This window comes from Blennius ocellaris (genome assembly GCF_963422515.1).
Source record: "Blennius ocellaris genome assembly, chromosome: 23".
In the NCBI taxonomy this organism is placed as follows: Eukaryota; Metazoa; Chordata; class Actinopteri; order Blenniiformes; family Blenniidae; genus Blennius; species Blennius ocellaris.
This window is the reverse complement of record NC_137672.1, coordinates 8,844,315-8,862,832: the sequence shown is the minus strand read 5'-3', so window position 1 is coordinate 8,862,832 and position 18,518 is coordinate 8,844,315. Positions and strand designations below refer to the sequence as shown.

Here is an 18,518-nt window from a genome sequence, read left to right as displayed (position 1 = left end):
AACCCCCCCCCCACCAAAAAAAATAAAAAATTAATGGATGGACTTTACACCAGATTACTATCAAGGAGGCTTGTCAAAATCAAATCACACCACTTGACTTTATAAAATAATAAACATGGCAAGAACCAGAATATTCCTTTTTTTCAGAGCACACTGGTGTTGGTTCAAATAAAAAAGCAGTAATAATTGTTATAAAGCACGATTTCTATTTGAGGTGTTGAAATCGGCTGAGAAAGTATTAAAATGATTGAACAGAGTTATAAATGATGTCTTTGGCTGTTCACTATTCGCAGGTTGTCAAGCGAGTTATTGCCATTTTGCACGGCACCTTTATTTTTTATTCTCAATATTGAATTCATTTCCGGGTTGGAGCCCAGGTCGACCACGTGAACTCTATAGTAATGTGAATAATCGCACGTGTCACTATTTCTCTTTAAAGGTTTGTGTTCCGTTTGTTTGCGTTCTTGGCAACAACATGTCAGTGTTGTCAGCATGAAGATAACTCAAAACGCGAATTACGCTAATGATAATAATAATAATAATAAAAAAAATGTTACGAGTGATAAATAAATTGGACACAGTTTAACGCTGACTAAAATCCTGGATTGGGTTTTTATGGACCGATTTTTTTGATCCAGATTGGCAGCGGGGTTGAGCCGTGAGTCAGGCAGGATGTTTAACCCCCCCACTCTCTCTCTCTCTCTCTCTCTCTCTCTCTCTCTCTTTCTCTCTCTCTCTCTCTGGATGGAGGTGGGAGCTCCTGGCTCCACTTGACTATTAGAAGAGAAACGTCCTCCCAGCTGATCCTGGTAATTTTCAGCCCCCGGCCCTCCCCTCCCTCCCTCCCTCCCTCCCTGCTCCCTGCTCCTCTTCCCCGGGTTGCCCCCTCCCGGTGGATCAGTCTTGTGCGCTCGGACGCGCTGGGTGTCCGGACACTTGCTGCGCTCCTCGGCCTGACCCGGAGGGAGCGGAAGGAGTGAGGAGAAGGAGAGTCACTGGGACGCACATGGTGAGTGCATGCAGCCTATTTTTTTATTATTATTATTATTATTGGTTGGTCTCCTTTTGTATTTGTCTTTCCGCGGAGAGGAAGGTTCATATGTCACGAAGACGCGCTGGAAAGAAAAAAACAACAACTGAATAGTTCAGATTGGACATTCTCATTGTAATAAAATACTAATAAAGAAAGATGTGTGATTACAGAAAAAAAAATTATTGCAAAGTATCCCATCAAATTGCAGTTGATGAAAAGATTAGATCGCCACTATTAGTTATAGAAATCGACGGCGTTGCCTGATATTTGTTCCGAACTAAAGAGCGCATTTAGTTTGTCTTCATTTCTATCTAATGATACGTATAATTTATTTCTTTATTCACTGTCTGTTGGATGCGGCTGTAAAATTTTAAGACAGAGAAATAAATGTGCTGTAAATATATATAGCCTCGAACCAATACGCACTGAAATTCAGATTTACATTTATATATCTGAAAACGACATGAAACAAAAAGATACATTTCCTTAAACATCTTGTATATTTGTATACTTTTTTTTAGCACGTTGCCTACTCACTTTTATATTTCTAAATTCCAGATGAAAAGTAAAACACCCACGTATATGAACAGGAACACGTGAAATGATTTTTTAAATTGTTTTAATTTGTCCCACATGCCAATCGACCAATCATCAGCATGGATGAAACTCATCGCCATGTAAATATTATTACTCCTCTGACCGAGAGCAAATAAATAAATAAATAAATAAAGCGACAACAACTATTTGACTGGAGCCAATTTGTGTCTAACGAGAGCAATTAGCGCTGCACCATTGGGACAATTAGTCCCCTCGGCTCTTGCCAAAGAAAATCACAGTGGATCAGATCAACATGTCAGAGTAACGACCCGTGGCAGCTCCAGCAGGTTAAAAGCAGCTCCAGCATCCTGTGTGTCCTGCGGGCTGTTTGGCCTTTTAAGGTCCGTTTGTCCTTCATTAGTTTCTCCTTTATTCTCAAATTCCCTTTTGCAGCTTTGTGCGACCCAAAGAGAAAATACTGCTTATTATTACCGACAATCCCCCAAAAAGAAGAAAAAAAACAAAACTAATTGGGATATGTGGCGGAGAATTTCACAGTGGGGGCCTGATTAAACCAAGCTGTGCGGTTTATTTTCTTCTCATGATCTGCTTTAAAGCCTTCGCTTGGTAATAAATTAGCTGACACAACTTGTGGCTGCTTTTTTCTTTTCTTTTTTTTTTTGTTATTTGTTTTAGTGCTGCGAAAGGCCCCATGCTCTGTTTTTGTTTTGTTGCATGTCTGATCCTCATTATTAATCCTCCACAGGGCAACGTGTGGGCTTAATTGCCACCCACAATTACAACCAGACAATTACGAATCTTTCTTCTCTCGCCCCATCATGCCTGCAGTTGTCTTTGGCCGGCCTGCGACCGCAGAATCACAGTGATTTCATTTCCATCTGTTTTTGTCAATGTCATCATGTGGAGCCGGAGCTGCTCAGAAAGCCTCTTCGCCAACGTGTGTGAGGCCGTGGAGGGAGAGTATGACAGGAAGCGTGCTTTTCAAATAACAAGTGGGCAACATGTGTTTTTTTAATTCAGAAATGAGGTAAAGGAGCAAAGCTCCGGGGGTCAGTGCACAGGCGGAGGCACCTTCCACATGTCTGCAGGGGTGGGGTGCCCCCCCACCCCTCCCCCTGAGGGCCCCAGTGCAGCCACCACCACTGGCAGTTTGTTGAGGTGCAAACGTGAAGGACAGACGCCTCCAGCTAAAGATACAAGCAGCGATAATCCATTTTGTGCTGTCCGCTGCCTCCAACCTCCTGGGCTGCCCCACTAAAATTAGATTATTACACCTAAAACAGAACTCCTGGAATCTGCTCCGTGTGGAATAACACACACACACACACACACACACACACACACACACACACACACACACACACACACACACACACACACACACACACACACACACACACACACACACACACACACACACACACGGAGCGTGGAACTGTGCAGGCAGGCAGGAATGCAGTTTGGGAATACAGACCGCGTGCGTGGCCTTTCTCTCCCCGTCCGGACTCCAGTGTTGTATTTCTGTCGGCTGAGGACAATTGCAAATTAACAAAGGTGTCAGTTTGATAACATGAGCCAACAGGTGCCGCGGTGCAGCTTCACACATGCAGGCCTTTAAGAGAGAGCTTATAGAATTGATCATATTTATTTAAAGGCGGAGCAGCAACGGGGCGGCCTGGGAAATCTTCCCAGCGACCGTCAAGCCCGGTATAAATCTGTCTTATTAAACCGCACGGGCCGCCGTGTTTATTCGCACACAATAGAAGTTGAAGCCTTTTGATAGCCGTCGCGAAGACTCCGACTTTAATACGTCTTCTTTCCAGTCGGCTCGGCCAGAGCTGCCGCCCGTGACGAGGAATGTTAAAATGTATAGGACGGGGCCAAAAACCCTGCTCATCTGCTCGACAGAACAGCTCCAAACCCAGCCAGGCCCGCCGCTCTGAAGTGTGAACAGGACAGATTGAGTCAACAGGTAGCAAGAACCAGACTGCAACAGCTTTACTTTTCCACTGACAGTGAATAAAGATGGTTTCCTTGGAATCAGTACTGAACTGGACTGATTTAAGTTAAGAACCTTGCAGAGAAATCCAAATGTATTCACTTTAAATAGGTTTGGATGATAAAGACCAAGCCTACAGTTGATCATACTATACACAACCAACTGTATTTGAATTATTTGTCAATCAGCTCTTCCATTCAAGGCAGTGAAGTCACTTTTGCAGGGGAACAAACTAACTTCATGCAAGTTAAACTAAAACGTCTCTAAGTTGAACAGACTTGGGGGGGGGGGAAAGCATCCTGAAGTAATAAGACCTCGGCTTTTTTAAACAGCAAGGCATCTCGTTTCACGCGAACGCCGCCCTCTTCCTGGGGCCGGAGAAAATGTTAATATGCAACTCAGACCAAATTCTCTCATAGCGGATTTTGTGAGATTCGGCTCCGTTTCTGCTCCTCCCTCCTTGTTAGATTCCAAAAACAGGCGTCAGTGACGCAAGAAAAGGCATGCGGGCGTGGAGGCGGCCACAAAATGACCTTAAAAAAAAACAAAAAAAAAAACAATGAATTCAACACATCTATTAAAAAAAAGTCATTTATATCTGCTTGAATTGCTTAGAAATGTTAAAACATGTATTTTTGTTAACGCTCTATTGGTACGCTGGCATCCCTCACAGCATTAATCAGCCGCTGGAGACGTGGTTGAGCTCATCGTGGCGCTGTTTGGCCGCTCCGGCTTTTTTTCAGTTGACCGATTGCTGCCAAGTTGTGTCAGAACGTCTCGCTCACACGTGGAGTCTTAAGCGCGTACCTGTGTTATAGATCGCGATCGTTTCCACTCCGCCGAGAGACGAAAAGAAGCGAGTGGGTCCCATTGTGTTCTGCCGAGGCCCCGGTCTGTAACCAATACGTGTCCAGACAACCTACCGTCGCCTGCTACTCTCATCAAAAGTTATATTAATAAGGAATTGCGCTCGTCGTCGACGTGCTCTTCAGACACGCTCGCGCCTGTGAATTTATGGAAAGCGTCGGAGAAAAACCCTTGAAACCGTATCCGGCGGGTTGCTCCAGACAGACGATCTGGTTTCGGGAGAGTTGAGAGTCTGGATTTGGCCAAGAGGGGCACATTAAAACCCTCTGGGGGCATCTCTCAGAGGAGCATCCATTTATCAAAGCGCATGTAATGGGCCAGTGTTTAATTAGTCGTGTAACGTGACAAAGACAAGAGCAAGCGCATGTCAAGGGAATGTTAAACAACCTCCCGCCCTTTCTCTCCACCGCGCCGACGCTCGCCCATGACTCATGCAGTATAGCATTAAAAGTGAATTGTCCATTTTTTTGTTTTCTAAGGTTCAATAATGAGAAGGGAAGATTTTTGCTGCTCTGTCATCAATGTGGTTGTGTTTCCCTTGAATTATCGAATTTGTCCGTCCCAATGTAAGTTGAAGCTGAAAAGGCAACTTAGGCAAATCGCCTGGTTCTTAAAATAAAACATGTACACAAGTGGACACAGTGGAAGGTAAAGTCATCCCTGTCAAAATAAACATGTTAACTGTCGTCGAATATTGATAGCGGAGACACAATTAGTCATCATATCAACTCGTAAGTAGCTTCATGGCAGAGCCGTTCCAGTGGGACGTGTCTCCACAGGCCAGGAATGTCCAGCTTAGGCCTCCTGGATGCCAGGAATGTGGGACCGGGGGTCACAGTCGGACCGCTCGACGCGGCGCTGCGTTTCCCGTGGCAACGCCTCAAAACAGGCCGGGTCCTTCGAGCAGGTTTGGCTCACTTTCCGGCGGGGGCTTTACTCCAGGAGGTCAGGGACGGAGCCACAACCCGGACCCCGGAGCCGCTCGGCCCCTGGGGGGACGGAGCCTCATGTTTCGGCCGCTGGCTAATTGAGCGGGATGACGCGGCCGAAGAGGCTCTCGGCCCCGTCTTCTCCTACTGGGCTTGGTTTATGCTGCCCTGCTGACTTTGCTGTCAGTGTCAAACGCTTGTTAGGACGCCATCAATCTCGCAGCAGTTAAGAATATTCCCAGAACAGAATGAAGGGGACAGGTGATAGATGGGCAGAGAGGAACGAGGTTTAAAGCTATCTGGAAATGTGGAACAATGTTTGGGGGTTTTTTTTTACATTGAAGGAAAGAAAATTTGATTTGAAACCTGAACAGGACTATGTTGACATTTCTTTTCAAGATCACGAAATTGAAGAAGCTGTTACAAAACGGGCTTTGCGTGTGCAGCGAGGAACAATAAATCACCGCTTCTCGAGAAAAGGGGGGGGGGGGGGGATGGGACGGACGCATTGTCCACATGCCAGAATGAACACTCTCCAGTATCAAATCTTGACACGGGGAATAAATCACACTCATCACCAGTTGTAAGGAACGGAAAGGGATTTGTTCGCGCCGTCGACCAACACAAGTCTGTGTTTGTCTTTACCGCGGAAGTTCCCCCGAGCAGGGGCTCAAGTGGAACACACATTTTTGATCTGTAAATCATGTCCCTCCGACTCTAATCTCCCTCTCCGTGTCCTCTGTTTTCTCATACCCCTGGTTTGTGCACGGCGACGCTCCACGCCGCTCAGGGCCCCCCCCCCCCCCCCCCTTCGCTCGCCTGCAGCGCTTGACCAGCGGCGAAGCGATTTTTGAAAAGGGTGCAATAAACGTGATGGATGTGGTCCAACTCCGGGGTTTAGCTCCAGCTGTCGGGCATGTTTTCTGTCATTTCAGACACGGCCGCTGGGTGCAAACGCCTCCTTCACCCGTTCTCATCCACTCTTTGAGAGCCTCAAGTTCGCTCAGGTCACTGGTTCACGTCGGTGACTGACACCACTGTGGAGAGAGGGGATTACATTTTTTTTTTACGGGATGAGGTCTTTACTGGAATCTACTGGAAGCCAGTAAGGTGTAGCGGTAGTGACGGAGTAAAGCTGGTGTCATGTGTTTTCAATCAAGGCACAGGTGGACGATCTTGGATTCCCTTTTTTTCGGCTTCCAGTGTGCATCTAAGAGTCCACCTCTTCAAATATTTCTCTCTTTTTTTTTCTCCTCCAGGCTGGATGACATGATGTCCTTCCCTTTATCCCCTCCCCCCTCCACCTCTCTCTTTCCTGTGTTCCTTCTACTCCTCCTGCTCCTCCCTCCCTCCCCCCTCGCCTCCCTCCTCTCCCACACCCCACTGAGCTGGACGTCACCTCATGACCCTTGTTACCACCCAGATGGCCGCCCGCGACACTGCCTGTCCGAGTTCATCAACGCCGCCTACGGCGTGCCGGTCAACGCCAGCCACTCCGTGCAAGGGTCCGACTCCGACGGCAACGTCACCGCCTTGACGGACCTCCACAACCCCCACAACCTCACCTGTTGGCTGGCTCCCGCCGGACCCGACGCCGGGGACCGGGTCCTCACCGTGCCCCTGGGACGCCGCTTCGAGATCACCTACATCAGTTTGCAATTCTGTCGCCACGGCGAGCCGTCCGACCCCATCTCCATCTCCATACTCAAGTCGATGGACTTCGGGCGCAGCTGGAGGCCGATGCAGCGCTACTCCAGCGACTGCCCCGGTGCCTTCGGGCAGCCGTCGCAGACGGTGGCCCGGACCCGGCACCAGGAAACGGAGCCCCTCTGCTCGGACCCCCGGCCGCTGCAGAGGCAGCGGGGCGGCATGGTGCTGGCGTTCTCCACCCTGGACGGGCGGCCATCTTCTCCTGACTTCGACTACAGCCCCACCCTTCAGGACTGGGTGACGGCCACCGACATCCGAGTGGTTTTCCACAAGGTGTCCAAAAACGCCAAGACGGACATCCTGGAGGCAGCGGAGGCCGGCCGGTGGCAGGGCGGAGCGAGGGGTGGAGGGGCGAGGTGGAGAGCGGGTCACAAGGGCCACGCCGGAGATCAGGTGGACAAGCTGAGCACAGGAAACACGCTGGCTTTTTTCGAGAGGGAAATGAAGGACAGAGGGGAGAGGGGAGACAAGCAGGGGAGGAAGGGGCACTATAAAGACGAAGATGGACACAATGTGACCAGCAAGGAAGGCGGGGACACTTTTGGCGCGGACGCCCTCGTCTCGCCCAAGAAAGGCGGGAGAGGTAAAGGACGGGGCCGCAAGAGGGAGAACAACCCGCCGCTGCCTTGCCCTGGCGGCGGCTGCAGCTGGACAGTTGAGGGACGCAGCAGGAGCAACCGGGGCCGCGAGCTGCGGAAGAGGAGGAACAATAACGTCAACACGAGACAGGGCAGGCGGAGCCTGCAGGTGGCTCCGCCCCCCGCCGTGGCCGCGCCCCTCCGAGCACCTCTGGCTCTGTCGGACCTGCAGGTCGGGGGCAGGTGCAAATGCAACGGACACGCGTCGCGGTGTCGCCGTGACGACTCGGGCCGCGCGGTGTGCGCGTGCGAGCACAACACGGCGGGGCCGGACTGCGACGTGTGCCGGGAGTTCTACTTCGACAGGCCGTGGCATCGGGCAACGCCCACAAACCCAAACCCGTGTGTCGGTGAGTTAAATACGACAAAACACTGATGAATTATGTTTTCATGTTCTGCATTTTTAACACGTCATCTGCTTAAGTGTTGACGAAGTCGCGATACTCGCCATAATATCCCATAATATCGTGAAACAGTCAAATCGGTCGAATCCAAATGAGAAAAATCTACTGCGTCTGTCTGTGCAGCAAAGAGTTAACTGACTGAATCCAAGTTATGTCCAAAGAAGCATAAAGACTCTGACTTTAATCCATCAAGTTAGAGTCACTGAATTATTGCAGGCCAAACATCTGTTTTCAGCATACACATCAATATTTTCCCACATCAAATGCTCGATGGATTTTTGAGGCCGACCCAGATGTCGACGTTTGAGAGACTCAAAATATAACATGTCAGGCAGTGTTGTGGGGTTTTTTTGTGGTTTTTTTGTGGTTTGTTTTTGTTTGTTTACATTTAATTCACTTCAGTGTACGGGAAGGATCAAGAACTCCCCAACCATCAATGGGATGTGTCACAAAAGACACTGTCAAGCTTTTGCACAATAAAACCAGACATAAGTTGTTGGGTTTTTTTTCTTCTTTTTTTTCTCCTTCTAACAAAACAAAGTCACACAAAGAACCAACAACAAATGCAATCCCAGTGGAATCGATCGTCATTTGATTAGTTTTGCTCGCTTTTTGTTCTCTTTTAAAAACAATATCCAGCTGGAATACTGTTTCGCAACAAATATCTCTGCAGTGTCCTTTTGAGTCCACAATGTATTTGCTTTACTGATGGGATCCGATTGGGCCTTTTTTCTCGACACCAACATTCCTGCGATGCTTGATTATCCAAACGCCCGCTGCAGTACGAGAGTAAAGACATTCACCCCGCGGGCCCGTTCACACCTGGCGCTAACATGCGTTTCAGATCCCACGCGGCGAGTCCCAGACTGTTTACACTTGTCCGTATCATGCGTTTTTTTCGGGCCTTTAACCACTTGAGATGGGATTGTATTACCAGAGGCCCTCAGGCCTGGACGTCCACGTTCGTCTTCCACACAGTTTTCTCTGGGAGATTGGAAAGCCGATGACGTCTACGTTGCTCCGGTGCCTGTTCACGCGTGATCGAATCACCCGAATGTCGGCGCCGGGTGTAAACGGGTTGAAGCACTCAATATCTGTTTGGCACATGAAGGAACCGTGAACCACGACATGTAGCTCACTTCTCTTATGTCGTTCAAGATATCAAGTTTTTTTAGCCCGGCTCATGTCCTTTTTGCATCGCGTCCAGAGGGCTTTTGTAAATTAAGAAAAATATTGGCTTCATTGTTAATTTGTTCTGGATATCACAGTACGTTGTTGTGCAGGCGGTTGCGTTACGCTCAGAGAAGAAGAAACACTGGTGTTTCTAATCTGCCCAGAAAACTGACATACTTAGGTTTGTAAACTTGGCAATTTATATAAAAAAAAAAACATTAAAAAAACAAAAATCATTTTGACGAGCCAATGATTCAATAATTAGTTCATTTATTCCTCATCTTTAAAATTGCAACCCGGCTTCTAGAATCTATAAATAACTACTATCCTTCTCATTGACACCCATTCAAACCTCCTTTTAAGCATTAAGCCATTAAAAACTGGTTTATTTACAACATTACGTCCAGTGCAATTCGAGTTGGGCACTAATATGTTGTTGTTTTTCTTTTTTTCTGTGGCGTCGTTATTTGTGTCATTATTACATCCCAATGAATTTTTAAGTTCTATTTGTGCCATTAATTGTCAGATAGTGATTATTCTAGTTACAATATGCACTGAAAAAAGAAAATAGTTGGAACAACTTTACTGAATTGACTTCAGTTAGTAACATTTGAATAAATCAAGTTCTTCTAACTTAATCTAGTTCAATAACTTAAGTGTAAAGAACTTAATTCATTTAGATGTCCGGAATGAAACTAAACTATGAGTCACCGATCTGAATTTATTTCTTCGGGTATATACATATTTTATAGCATATCTGGATTTTCTATCTATGAAAAGAAGATGAACATTGAATGTATTTAAATGCGTGCTGGCGTTTCCTCCCATCGGTTAAATGACTTTGAAGGTGTTTTTGAAACTCGTGACCGTGTCCCTTTAACGGCGTTTCCCTCCCGCAGCGTGCGAGTGCAACGGCCACTCCAACAAGTGCCGCTTCAGCATGGAGGTCTTCCAGCAGTCGGGCCGGCACAGCGGCGGCGTGTGCCAGAAGTGCCGCCACCACACGGCCGGGCGCCACTGCCAGTACTGCCAGAGCGGCTACACCCGCGACCACGTCAAGGCGCTCAGCCACCGCAAGGCCTGTCAACGTCAGTCGCCGCACGCGTGTCTGTCAACTCTGTGTGTGTGTGTGTGTGTGTGTGTGTGTCGGGAGTGACAGGTCGGAGTGACACCTTCAGCTCTGCTGCACATTTCCTCAAGACAAAAAGCCAAAGCGGGGGCTGTGCGACGGTGTTTATGTCCGAGTGTGTCCCGGGAGTGTTTACGAGGCGCTTTACGTTCTGAGAGGGAACAGAAATGTCCAGAAAAACTCCCCCCCCCACCCCCCCCCTCCACCACCCCCTGCGGAGCTGCTGCCACCTGTACTCCCATCGTTACCGCCGGCCGGCATCTGCCGTGACCCCCGACCTTTGACTGGTCACATGTCCTAAGTGACTGTGACACTCTGGCATGCTGGTGTGGAAGCCTAATATATCCAAAGTTAATGGGCTGGCTGAGCTTAACACACGTGCGGCGGTGGGGAGGAAAAAAAAAAAAAAACAACAAAAAAAATTCTATCTGGTATCTATGATTTGAAACAGCAGTAAATTAATCCTTCAGAGGCGAGCGGTCGTACGATTCCTCGTTTCTCCGGTGAGTGTGTCTTGGAGGCAGTGTGCTCTTGCCAGAGTGCAGCTCCCCCCCCCCCCCCCCCTCGACCTGTCGTCTCCGGTTGGGCCCGATCCCTGACAGAAGCCACACGTTGGAAAGCGAAGCCCCCGCAATGTAGAACCCAGGCAAACCCTGGCAGGGATCGTCACGCGCGGCGCGACGGCCAACGCTTGAAGGGAATCAAAGAGAGGATAAATGAATTGGGACGCGGCGCCGGCCTCCATCTGGAGGGACGCTGCTCAGCCTGGAAAAGTAGAAGTTGTAATGGTTCCCTGCTTCCATGACACATTACGTTAAAAACCCTCACGCGGGACTTTTGTCTTTGTTTTAGCTGTCAAGTGGGCAACGAAATAGGCTCTCTGGTATTTGTAAAGGTCTTTTGTCTCGCTCAAGGACGCTCTTTAAGGACAGATGCCGGCTGTCGTTCAGGATTAAACCTGCGTTTTCTCACTGATGGATGCTGCGTCTAATCCGCCCTGTTGTCTCCTCTTTTGTTTTGTTTTTTGGCGAATTTCTTTATTGGCGCTTTTTTGACTTGATTGCATCTTTAACTTTACATTGGTTTAGAAGAGCTCATCTTGTTCTTCACTCTCACTTTTCTCTTTGTAGTCGACGGGGAAACTGTATAATATTACCATGGACTGATAGGAGAATATAACAAATAAACAGACATATGTAAGCTCAGATGTTTGTGGTTAAAAGAGGAAGAATGTGAAGCAGTAGACCATCAACTTTTTTTTGTAGAGAACAACAAAACCATTGTCATTGTCAACACAAGTACAGTGGATTTCCAGGCTTTATTCTACCATGTGTCTCAATTATTAATGCAAAATGTCATTTTTAAAAGAAAAGTGTTGGCATTTCTTTTTCCTCAGACGTTCAATCAATGAATTCGTAGTACTTCAACAATCACTGTTCAAAAAGAAGGACGTTTTGTGGTTAAGTTTGGTTTTTTTTTTAGTATAAAATACAATTTTAGCTGTCGGTGTTGGACTTTCCACTTATCTGAATGTCCCCAAATAGCCCAACGATGGCGTCATGATCTAAAAACCTGTTGGGATTTTGACAAAAACAGAAATCTGGGTCAACCTCTGACCCAGATTTGAACCTCTTCCCTGCTCTCATGGTCTCATCTTTGCTTTGCAGCTTGTCAGTGCCACCCTCTGGGAGCGGTGGGCCGCTGGTGCAACCAGACGTCGGGCCAGTGTCTGTGTCGGGAAGGAGTGACCGGCCCGAGGTGTAACCGCTGCGCTGCGGGGTACAAGCAGGGGAAGTCCCCACTCCGGCCCTGCATACGTGAGTCTGCGCGTCTTAAGTCGACGAAAAAGCATCCAGGAAAGTCAACCGACGTTCATTTCCGCTGATTTTTGCAGCTTAAACTCAAAAATAGAGACGCCAAAACAAAAAACTAACCCTGATCTTGCTGGTCGAGGCTGAAGGACTTCAAGTGAAGCCAGTAACACGTCCTAAACCTAATTAAAATTGCTCTGGAGCATTCGATACGTGTCGGGCTTTTAATAGTTTGTTGTCCATCCTGGCAAAGTGACCCCTTCAGTTTCTCCTTCGGCCTCATTTGCTCACAGCCCAAATTGATTGAACCGTCCTCATCCAGCCCTCTAAAGCTCTTTATCAAATAGTAGCTCAGTATAAAAGAGGCCGACTAATTTCGCCCGCCGTCTCCTTTTCGCCGTCCCTGGAGACGGTCTCCACAGCAGCGTTAACACGAGCCGCGTCCACCCCACCCCCACCCCCCCCCACCCCCCACCCCACCCCCCCACCCCCCTGATTCCAGGATCAGCGTTCAGATCAAGAGGATTGCTGCCAGGCATATCTTCTCGCCCCCCCCGGCCCCGCAACCAAACGGCGGCCGCGAGCGTTAATCCACGTGCGCTTCCCGGGTTTTATCGCACGGGTGCCGACAACCACAAGGCCCCCCCCCCCCCCGGGCGCTGCGTAGGGTCCCAATCAGGTGACATCGGGAGCCGGTTCGCGGCGGGGGGGTGTGTGGGGGGGCTTCACACCTGTCGCACGGCTTAAAACGCCCCCCAACGCAGGGCCCAGACTCATAACTCTTCCAGTGAAAGGAGTGAGTGAAAGAAAACCTTGTTTGTTTTTACTGCCGGACCATCTCGGGGCTATGTTTAGCATCCTCCTGCCCCCCCCCCCCCCCCCCCACGCACCCCCTCGCAGACCCACCCACCCTCACAGCAGTCCGGCTCTTTTACACTTTTACCTGCAGATTTACCTCGACGACCCGTTTTCAATATCACAAGATACGGCTCGTCTCCCTCCACCCGAGGTCGCCCCCCCGTGTCATTACAAGTGTGATATCGCGTCACAATACTGTGATTGTAATACTTGTTTGCCAGCGTGCGTACAGCTGCCTCATCATTAGGAGTGACGGAGGTCACTTCCTAAATTCCTCAATTTGTGCGGCTTCAGTGTGGATTTCTCCCACCATCAGCTGTTTTGTTTCTTCCACTGGGAATCTCAAGTCGTCCCTGCAAGGGTTAAACCCAGGAAGTGGACAGTTTGGAGTCGTGACTCATAGAAAACTTTATGTTCCTGCACATGTCTCTGCTCGTTCATGGAGGTAAATTGATATTTATAAAGTAGTGCTTGACAAACACAACCAATACATCAGAAACAGCTTGTGTTTCTCGTAAAATGCTAATTTCAAGCCCAGAAGTTTCTTAAATCTATGTAGAGGATATAATTCACATCATTTCATTGAGGTTTAAATGCTTCTGTCCATCCATTTAAGTAGTTAGTTCATGACAATTACAAAATAAACTGTCGACCAAACAAAAATGATCATTTTGTCAAACATCTCACAACAAACTTTTCAAATTTCAAAGAACTGAATTTTGCGCCGGCAAAACTGTTTAGGCCACCGCCGGGTCATCACGGGTTATTTAAAGTTGAACCGACGTGCTCATTTTTTTTTTTTTTTTTTTTTAACGCCGTCTCGTCAAAAACTTCAAGCGTATCGCGGCTCGCGCCGTCAGCCTCGGTTCCCTCGCCGTGACCGCACACGCACACTGTAAGCGCATGCAAACACGCAGCACCTTCCTGTACTCCTGACCGCAGGGGGTCCTCCGGGCGGGTGTCGGGTGTCACTGGCCCAGTTCAGAGTGTGAGGGGCCGTAATATATGGCCGCGCTGTCACACACACACTCTTTTTACAAGAGTCCTGGGAAACGTATGTGCCGGTTGTCCGTCTTCAAGTCACAGACACATTGAGCTTTAACCGACTCTGTTCAACGTCTTGAGTCCAAACAATGCAAGACGTGCAAAAGGCCCGACCCTATTAAAACCGCCAAACGTAAAGTTTGTGCGAGCGGCGGGTGCTTCTGCACCATAAAAGGACCACACACTCAGCGGTTTTGACACTTGCTTATCTTCTGCGGGACATGCCTCACGTAACCGAGACGCATTCAAACACATACAAAACACACGAGTGCAACAAACTGACAGCTGGAGGAGGAAGCCTGAAGTGTGTGTGTACGTGTGTGTGTGTGTGCGTCCAATCACCTGTCTGATAATCCGCTTGTGTTTGCAGGAATCCAGGAAGTCGCTCCGACCCCCATGTTCCAGCCTCAGTATAGCATAGGTGAGTAAACACACCGCTTTAACCCATATTTGGTCATTTTGTTTCCTTTTATTTCTTTTAGTGATGATTTCTATCTAATAATAATGACGTGAAGAAATGAAACACATTAAAAGAGCTCCAGCTTGTGCAGCATTTTCTTGAACATTTTAGGAAAATACCACTTTGCCATAAGCTTCTCATATGCCGAGGTTAAGATGAGTGTTTTGCTCTTTCTTTTCCTTTTCCTGCACAACTTACTGATGCTTTGATTAAAAATGAAAAAGCAAAGTGAACACCTTTATAACGTCCATTTAAATATATTTGAATGAAATGGTTGTAGTGTTTTCAGTTTTTATTCTAAAAAGTAGTTTCTAGTGAAAATTGAGTTAGAGTCAGTGCACATAATAATAATAATAATAATAATAATAATAATAATAACTTTTATTTCTGTAGCACACTTTAAATTCAAACGACATCTCAAGTGCTTAACAGGAATAAAAACACAACAACTAAAACGCGTATATTCAGTATAAATTACTGTAAATCTAATTCATGTGACACGATGTCAGATCAATTGAAAATGCGGAAACAAGATTACATCTGTACAGGAATCCAATTCATTCCATTCAAAGGCCACAAATTAATGCTATAAATTGCTAAATACATGCATTTTGAGTTTAAGGGTTTTGTTTTAATGTTCATATATGACATAAATGTGCTTATTTTGTCAGTGAATCACAAAAAGCCTTAAAAAGAAGTTAAATATGATTCAGAAAGTAAACTTCAATCACATCCAAGAAGTGTAAATTTGACAACAAACCTTGTCAACATCCTCTTAATGAGTATTTCTACTACATAATCACTGTATTTTACATCTATATAATAACTAAAGCAGTGTGGCGGTGAATGCTGGAGGGACGCCTCCTCTTCTAAGTGTTGATAATGATGTTTTTTTTTATTTTTCACTGTCGATCCCAGAGGTACACATGTTGTGATGACATGATAAAGTACCTGGATTATTATACAGACGTTGAAATTCCTGTGTAATTGTGTTTTCATTGTGGAAGTCCAAAGAGATTAGACCACGTTAAAGTCATTGTGCACTTTGTGGTTAAAGTAACTTTAGATTTATTCTAGATTTCTGCTTCACATGTTTCACATATTTGTTTTTTGTTTGAAGCTGTTTCAGCGAAGTTAAAGCTTTTTTTTTTTTTTTTTTACACTTTAGCTTTAACTGAATCCAAGACAACCACACTCACATTCACTGCTGTGGGCAAATTCACCTCAGTAAACTCACACAGAGGGAGGACAAGGACGTTTGGCTTTAAAACTTCCCTTTGTGGCTTTAATTGTTTGAATGCGGGGGGAAAAAAGCATAAAATTTGCTATATAATACTGAATTTTTTTTTTTGGGGGGGGGGTTAGGTTTTGGGAACATTCTGCTACAGTTGTTTTTGTTTTATTTTGAAATATTGAAACTCAGTGTAGACAGCTCCAGTTCCCACTTGTTGAAAAGTTTCTGATTATGGCAGAAATGTGGGGGAAAAAAATGATTGTTGGTTCATCGTAAAATGGTCTTCGGCTGTGGAAACGTGGGTAGATTGTTGTGTGGGGGGGGGGGCACATGTCAGTCAGATGAGGATAGAGCAGTTCAATAAATAGAGAACATGTGAGGAGGCCGGAGGCCAAAGCCAACTTTCTCGGCACCAAAACAGTGAGTTGGACGACGTGATGAGTTGCAGCTTGAGGGAAAGAAAAAAAAAAAAAAAATGATATGAAGCTTCTGTTGCAAATCCTGTGGATCAACGTCTCAGTCGGCTGCATCCTGTCATCATAACTTACAGGACGTGTCCCAGGAAGGACGCGTCACAACGCAGACCTGATTGAAATATGGACCAGAACCCTCTCCTCCCTGAATCTATTCTTTCAGATTGAAGAATCTGCTTTTGTGTGTTTGTGGCCCCCCTCACTGAAGCTGCTCGTTTCCCAGGAGCTGGTGCATCTCTGCCCCCTAGTGGCCGTGGCAGGAACGTCCCACCTGCTGCTGCTGGGATCATGTGTTAGTCAGAGGATACTGTGATGACAAATAGAAGCAGCCATATTGTAATTAGGGGGAAAAAACATGTGCTGATATGCCTGTTATGAAATGATACCCTCTCATTTGATGCATTCTCCCTCCGCCTCTCTCTCTCTCTTGTGTGTGTGTGTGTGTGTGTGTGTGTGTGTGTGTGTGTGTGTGTGTGTGTGTGTGTTTCGAAGCGGAGGAGTGTGTGTCGTACTGCCAGCCCTCTCAGGTTAAAGTCCGGATGAACTTGGAGACATATTGTCTCAAGGACTATGGTCAGTGTCACAACTTGTTTTTATGATCTGGTCTAAAAAAAATAAAAAATAAAAGGAGAGCGTGATCTCACAGCATCTCCATCCAACTCTTACCAACTATTTATGTCCTTGTGTCTATTTAAAAAAATCTTTTTATTGTCAGACAAAAATATCTTACAAAGGCAAATGCAATTATATTTAATTTGTAATATTGTTATATAATTTTTTTTGGCCACATAATAACTCAAATTATAGCGTAAAATGTAAATTTTTCTCTAATAAAACTTGACAAATATAGTAATATATATATATATATATATAATATTTTAGCCAAACGTAACTACAAAATAAAATGTGTTTAATTGAATCGAATTAAATTGATAAATGTTTGAACAAATAAAAATGTTGGAATTTCAAAAATAATTTCCGTGTGTGTGTGTGTGTGTGTGTGTGTGTGTGTGTGTGTGTGTGTGTGTGTGTGTGTGTGTGTGTGTGTCAGTGCTGAAGGTGCAGGTCAGGGGGATGGAGCGTTCAGGTCCCTGGTGGCAGTTCTCCATCTCCGTCCAGACGGTGTACCGGACCGGCTCCTCCTCCCGGGTCCGCAGGGGCCCCCAGTCCCTCTGGGTCCCGGACCGGGACCTGGGCTGCGGCTGCCCGGCCCTCCATGTGGGCCGGACCTTCCTCCTGATCGGGGCGGAGGAGGGCGAGCGGGGCTGGGGCCCGGAGGAGAGCCGCCTGGTGGCGGACCGCTCCACGCTGGCCCTCCAGTGGCGGGAACACTGGAGCCCCAAACTCAGGGGCTTCCGGGGGCAGGACAAGCGGGGCCGCTGCCCCCCGAAGTCTCAGCACCGGGAACTGGTGAAGTCCCAGGCTGGCTACGTCCCCCCCCACCTGCTGACCGAGCCCCCGACCCTGGACACACACTCCTCCGTGAACACGGAGGAGGATCAAGCCTCACACACACTCGCTCCCTCGGTCAAACCCGGCGACGCCCCCCTCCCCCCCGCCACCAGCCCGGCCCCCGTCTGCTCCACACACACCCCTGAAGGAAATCCACAAACACACACGGACTCTTAAGCAATAGAAAGACTGGAAATGTTTCAGGATGAGGTGAACAAAGTGCCTTTTTCTGATTGTTTCAGGAGAAATGAACACACGGCGACACACACCTCTCTTCTCCTGTAACCGTTGGTGTGTGTGTGTGTGTGGGGGGGGTTTATATGTGTGTGTGTGTGTGTGCACCCGCTTCAAACTTCCACAAACAGAGAAAGTGAAATGAACTCGTAAAGAAAATAGTTTCACCTGCAGATATGGTGCGATGTGAAATATAAATATCAGAATTTTATCATTTTCTATTAAAGAAGATTTTGAAAATTTTAAGTGGACTCTATTCTGACATCTCATTCATTAAATTATTATTTTAGGCAAGTGGAAACTCCAGTGTTTTACATATTCTCCATAGTTATTTATTGTAATTAGATCATGTGAAACAAGATGCTGGGAAACAACTTTCAGTAAATTATATATGCGAAGAATGTTGGATGCAAGAAAAAGGTTTAATATGTGTGTTACTTCACAATGAAGTATAGTGAAGATAGAGGTTAAAAACATGTATTATAATAATTATAATAATAATAATAATGATA

General features: G+C 46.8%; 1 protein-coding gene across 1 annotated transcript in view; it reads left to right on the top strand.

Moving 5' to 3' along the window:
* The first annotated feature begins 928 nt into the window (after positions 1-928).
* ntn5 (netrin 5) overlaps positions 929-18,518 on the top strand; it is a 17,687-nt gene continuing 97 nt past the window's right edge. The window contains exons 1-7 of the mRNA XM_080519136.1: positions 929-1,009; positions 6,646-8,084; positions 10,211-10,399; positions 12,108-12,257; positions 14,524-14,574; positions 16,813-16,893; positions 17,372-18,518. The exon at positions 17,372-18,518 is cut by the window's right edge and continues 97 nt beyond it. Of these exons, the coding sequence (XP_080375262.1) occupies positions 6,656-8,084; positions 10,211-10,399; positions 12,108-12,257; positions 14,524-14,574; positions 16,813-16,893; positions 17,372-17,949 (2,478 nt within the window). The 5' untranslated portion in view covers positions 929-1,009; positions 6,646-6,655 and the 3' untranslated portion in view covers positions 17,950-18,518. The remainder of the gene's footprint in view (positions 1,010-6,645; positions 8,085-10,210; positions 10,400-12,107; positions 12,258-14,523; positions 14,575-16,812; positions 16,894-17,371) is intronic.